This window comes from Sphaeroforma arctica (genome assembly GCF_001186125.1).
Source record: "Sphaeroforma arctica JP610 unplaced genomic scaffold supercont1.126, whole genome shotgun sequence".
In the NCBI taxonomy this organism is placed as follows: domain Eukaryota; class Ichthyosporea; order Ichthyophonida; genus Sphaeroforma; species Sphaeroforma arctica.
Genome location: NW_014040432.1, coordinates 85,304 through 91,752, shown reverse-complemented (window position 1 = coordinate 91,752; position 6,449 = coordinate 85,304). Strand labels below are relative to the sequence as shown.

The following is a 6,449-nucleotide window of genomic DNA, read 5'->3' as shown; positions in this document are numbered from 1 at the left end:
TGTGTGTGTGTGTGTGTGTGTGTGTGTGTATGTACATATATATATATATATATATATATATATATATATACATATATATATATATCGCCCCACTACAGAAGTGGGCCGCCCAATACGGTGCTAACTCTGTACTAAAATTACAGAACAAATGATGAACACTTCGATAATACACGTATATATCGTCTCGCTCGAGTTCGTATCTGATTCGGTCTTGACTCTAAAACGGACTATCCGGGCGAGTTCATGAGTTTTTAAGCCAGTAGATATAAGAGAGAGAGATAGATATTTACAAAAGAGCAACCAGGACATACTCAGTGATATCCCGTCCACACATGTCATAGCCACAGCCCTTATCCTACGCACGCCTACTTCCAATACACCCAAATAATAAAATAAACGTGCATACATGACACTGCACCACTTGCCCATTCATCTGAAATTGACACGTGGTATAGCCACAGCCCTTATCCTACGCACGCCTACTTCCAATACATCCAAATAATAAAATCAACGTGCATACATGACACTGCACCACTTGCCCATTCATCTGAAATTGAAACGTGGTATAGCCACAGCCCATATCCTACGCACGCCTACTTCCAATACAACCCAACGATCTACATATCTATACATGACTCTGCCCCGCTTACTCAGTTTTCTCAGGTTCCCACATGTTAGGCATGTCATCGTATGCACCGAAGTCGTCGTTGCCGCCCAATTCGGGGCCGTCCTCCTGTCCGGGGCCTTCGTCCATGTTGAGGTTTAGGTCTTCCATATTAAAGGTCTGATCGTTCAGATTGACCTGCAGGAGAAGGTACATGGACGATGAGTGCTATGACCACCGAACATGACAATATACTTGAGGTGAAGATGAAGACTAGGATAACTATACTTGTTACAGATTAAATCCTCTGCAAACTATAATCACCTGACGTGACAATATACATGAGGTGAAGGTGAAGACTAGAATGACTATACTTGTTAAAGATCAAATCCTCTGCAAACTATAATCACCTGATGTGAAAATATACATGAGGTGAAGGTGAAGACTAGAATGACTATACTTGTTAAAGATCAAATCCTCTGCAAACTATAATCACCTGATGTGAAAATATACATGAGGTGAAGGTGAAGACTAGGATGACTATACTTGTTACAGATTAAATCCTCTGCAAACTATAATCACCTGATGTGAAAATATACATGAGGTGAAGAAAAGAGGAAACTATACTTGTTCAAGACTAGGATTGACCTTCTGCAACATAACTGTCATGTTGGACACTTGCACAACCCGCATTTAGAAAGCAGAACTTCCATCTGTAGATAAATCTCAAAATAAGCTCGCTGCAAACACACACACACATACATACATATATATTTACACACACGCATGCACACGCACACATATATATTTACACACATGCATGCACACGCACACATGCACACACACCCACACCCACACACACATACATACATACATACATACATACATACATACATACATAAACACACACACACACACACACACACACACACAGACACAGAACCAGACACAGACACACAACGCACCCCGAAGTCTAACTCCGTCTTTATGGCGCTCTCGTTAAAGCTGAACATCGACAGACTTTGGCAGATGGACGCGTTTTCCAGCGCACAGACGCGCGGGATCATCCTGTTTCTGTAGTCCTCCCAATCCACATTAGACAGCTCCTCTGGGGTGGGCAGGTCACTCAAATCTTTGGGTTCAGGACCGTCCGTTTCGTGTTCTGGAAGGAGACTCGGCACATTGACGCGTGCGGACGATAGGTCAAACACCAACTCACCGCCCGCTTTGAGATACAGGTTGTTCAGCAACAGACCACGCGCACCGCCCTCGTCGAAGTTGGCTGCATTGTACATGTGCGATGGGAAGGATGGGAATGGGGTGAATATAATATACGACGGGTGTGCACGAATATGCGAATAAGCAACTAAGTGAACTGGGGATGTGGTATATTTAATATACGACGGCGTGAACGAATATGCGGATATGCAACATTAGTGAACTGGGTCTGTTTGAAGTGATATGCGACATTTCGAACTAATTTGCGACGCTGGTTTCCACCCCCTTTTGGCCCATACCCTGAGATTTGTGTATGTAGCTACCACAATCGTTCTATCTATACATGCATACATAGTGAAGTGCCACTGTCTCGTACTCTCAAGTTTAGCACACACGCGCGGTCAGTCGTCCTGGCAACCGCCTAACGCAGGCAACGACCCTATACACAGCTATTGCAACTGAGCACTGGTGCTATAGACTACCGAGACACTAACTCGGATGCCATACAATTGGTATACTGTATACACCTATTGACAAGTATAGGAAACACCTATTGACAGATATAGGATACATCTGTTGACAGATATAGTTTGATGCTGCGCTACAGTGATATGAGGTTCAATCTAAAATAAGCGCATTGGCTCGTGATATATCGTATGCACATTTGGACAAGCAGAGCTTAGAAGTCAAAGGGAAACCCACATTCAGATGCACATGGGACAGGGAAAGTGAGGGCGAGCATGCATGAACAAGCCCAGGTCTCGGCATCATAAATACACAAATAGAAGACTTTCCGCAACACAAAATCCAGTTGGAAGACAAACCAAGAATCCCAGTTGATAGCAATCGTATTCGAGTATGTGGCTTTACTCAGGGCATACATCCAGCTCGGAGCCATACCGAGAAGCTCGCGAACGAATAACTCACCAGAGGTTTGACGGAACATGGGATCGACCTCAGTATCGAAGACGTCCAGCGTGATTTTGGACAAATTCTTCTCAATAGTCACACCCGAGCGAGCCTGCGACAGAGACCACACAGTTTGTTGTAGGGAGCGTACGTGCAGATTGGTTGTTAGGCACATAGAACAGGATACCATAATACTGTGAGGTTATAAGGATTGGGTACAGATCAAAGGGTAGCAGGTTCACTCGTGGGAAGGTGAGGACTCGGCACAGGCATAGAATCATCGATCACTGTAACACTCAGGGTAGACCAGGTCAGAAGAACCCGCCACGTTGAACAGAAGGGTTTTAAAGTTTAGGTTTTAAGGCCAAAAACCCCCCGCAGATGTAGACTTTAGAGGGTGCATATTCAACACGCTATCCAGACCCCATAGCCCTAAAAAAATGGCACTTGACAGTTATAATCTGATATGTAAAGGAAAATACATGTACACAAACACTATGGATGATATACTGGAGGTAGACATCACGCCATGACTCTAGCAATATACCATGATATCAGGATTGTGGGTAGGACTACGAGTGTCTGTGTGTGTGTGTGTGTGTGCGTTTGACGGAGAAGCGAGGGGGCACTGCTGGCGTGGAGCACCAAATAATACTATCGACATGCCGATTTACGTACACCATGTCCCAGTCTCCTATACTCCTATATACTCTCACATGGGCATGATCATGACACAAATGCACCGATACGAGCCTTAGATTGCCAGTCTCTCGAATGAACACGCCAGCTTGTGCATGAACAAGGATAGCGCACGGTCGTACTTTAGATTATCACTATTTAACTAGAATCACACATGGGGAGATAATCGTACTATAAACTAGCATCGCACATGATGAAATAATCGCAATTTAAATTATCATTTTTTTTTAAGTAGAATCACACATGGAGAAATAATTTTAAAAACAATACAATTTCTGACCGTAGTCTGATTTCACGAACGTAACTTCGCTGCAGAACAAATTGTCGGTTGACTAATTGCACATAGGCCATGGTTACGCATTGAGCCTTGTTCACATACACGTTTCTTTTCAGCTAGGTTGCATTGTTCACACACGTTTCTTTTCAGCCTGGTTGCATTGTTCACATACGTTTCTTTCCAGCTTGGTTGCATTGTTCACACGCGTTTCTTGTCAGCCTGGTTGCATTGTTCACACACACGTTTCTTTTCAGCTTGGTTGCATTGTTCACACACACGTTTCTTTTCAGCTTGGTTGCATTGTTCACACATACTTTTCGCTTTAGCTTAGTTGGGTCCCCGTCCATGTCGTCGCCATCTTTTTCCTTACGGCTGTTGCGGTTGCGGGTGAGATCATCCAATACCTGGAGTATATAAATTCGTGCGTATTGAGCGGACACTACGAGTCTTTAGAAACTTATCCGATATATATTCACTGGGAAGAGCAGCTATGCCATAGACCAATATAACCCGCCCGCGTTCATGCCCCTAACAGCCTAACCCAGATTGGATGCTGAACTCATTGACATAAACTCCGTTTGCACCCAGAGTGACAAATGAACCTGCCGCACTATCGAACAGGGCAGGACAACCAGAGCGCACTAACAGCCCATTGTTGAGCCAAATTGCTATTTTTACTGCAATTGTCAAATGACCTCGCGTCATCGGCAGACAGTTCAGGGCAGATATAGCGCGAAAGCACGCATATGTTAGCGACCCAGCGGAACCTTTGATACTTCAGACCTCCTTTACGGGCTCTTGCAGATATCGAGGACATCAATAGCTAGATCCACCATGTGTTGCGATTTTGGGAATGCCCCCGCTGAATGCGACCTTTCTTCGCCTGATAGTACTCGGAGTCCGTACCAATTAAACATCAATAGAAAGGGTTCATGGTACATACCCGGTCCAGTATTAACCAGTGACAATCACATCCGCCAAAACTCTACCTCTCAAGGTACAGAACCGAGACATCCACACTTATATTACCTACTTTTCCAGTATATCCAGCCACATACCCCTTGTACAACTTCCTATGTACATTTCCCATCCACAACGTTCAAAATCTTAATGTGCATAATCAAACATCATGTGCAGCTTGGTGCGCAATACCATACTAATTGTGCATACCTTGAAGTTTATATACAGCTTACTTAGACACACCTTATAAACCTTCCTATGGACATTATCCACACGCGCAGAGAAGATCTTGCAACTGGCATCAATGGCACTACCGGCACGCTGGAAGTTAATCTCTCCCGTGTTGGACGGATCAATTGCCCTCTCGATATGGTCTATCAGACCCAATTCCCACGCATTGGTGGAGTTGATTTTCTGAGATACAAGTATGGATAATTATAGTGTCAGACCCAATTCCCACGCATTGGTGGAGTTGATTTTCTGAGATACATGTATGAACAATTATAGTGTCAGACCCAATTGTTTACCTTTCAACGACCGACGCAGCTGCTATTACGTAAATATGAGTATAGATGCAATACATTTCATGCAGGCCTGGCTCGCAATTCTTGAGCGATGGAATCGTTCAGTTCCAAACTCCATATATTCACGAAGGTGACTGAGATGCGAATACGATGCAAAGACGATAGAGAGGATGGTTTGGCTCAATTTCATCATACTCCCGCCAACAGACCCAATTCCCAAGCATTCGTTGGGCTGCATTCGGCGATACAGGTACTAACACCTACGCTCTAGTCTATGTCGGTGTATTCCCTTTGTACAAACACACATCTACACATACTCCTAACATACATTTGATGTACATAGCTGGATACTCTTCTGATACAGCTTCACCACCTCACTAGTAGCCATGTTGACATCGTTGTCACACATTTCCATTGCCTGCTGTCTCTGTTCTCTCCGTTTCGCCGGGGTGGTGGCGTTGCTGAACTTCCCCAGGCGCGCTAGAAGGTACGGGACAAGGAGGGTGTATGCATAAATGGGAGAGAAAGGAATAGTGCAAGTGTGGGTATGGCAAGGAGAGCACGGGATACTGGGAACTGTAGGTATGAATACGACGAATCTTGGCAAGTATATGATGTCAGCGTGTTGAAGAACACATCTGCGGCGATCTGAAGGTCGCGCGGGTGGTGTGTCCAATTTAAATTGGGCATCGGCTACTGCAATGTTGACTTATGTGCCTTAAGATAACCGCGACCACTAAGCAACCGATCCGCACAGGTCTCCTCCGCTAATGCGGTGGAAGCGACCAATATTGCCCGGAAATACATACACATAAGTATTCACATACACATGTATAGACATATATCATAATCATTACATCTACTCACAACTACATATACAACATGGTCGAGACCGTCACCACCATACAGAGATTCTCGGATCACTGATGTTGCATACCAGGGGTGCCATCTGGACCAAACACATTACGCTGGCGTTTCTCAGTGGGTTTGCGTGTCGATAAGTGTACAGAAAGATTGAGAGCGTCGTGGTTGTCGTCATCATCATCGCTAGAGCTACCTAGATCCAAAGCGCTGGGGAGAACGAAAGATTCAAAAGTCAATATGTTGAAGCTGATAGTAAGTAAGATGTATTGTGTAAGCCTGGTGAGACAGGAATAACAGTGCATGTATGAGTTATGACTCCGGTGGAAGAACACGCGAGTACATTCAGCATCCAACACAAGCAAAGTAATCAGAAATACTATATTATGTCCAACCA

The 6,449-nt window shown here is 44.4% G+C and overlaps 1 protein-coding gene across 2 annotated transcripts; it reads right to left on the bottom strand.

The window, feature by feature from the left end:
- Positions 1-646: 646 nt before the first annotated feature.
- Positions 647-6,357, bottom strand: SARC_02731 (the record flags this gene model as incomplete). 2 transcript variants are annotated; one of them, XM_014303498.1, is made up of 7 exons in its annotated part: positions 647-802; positions 1,570-1,886; positions 2,750-2,843; positions 4,022-4,111; positions 4,911-5,081; positions 5,520-5,671; positions 6,129-6,357. In XM_014303498.1, 7 exons carry the CDS (start codon positions 6,355-6,357, stop codon positions 647-649), a joined length of 1,209 nt encoding a protein of 402 aa, XP_014158973.1. The 2 variants fall into 2 exon arrangements, with proteins under 2 accessions (XP_014158973.1, XP_014158972.1); XM_014303497.1 differs by having other exon boundaries at positions 647-784.
- Between the last annotated feature and the right edge of the window lie 92 nt (positions 6,358-6,449).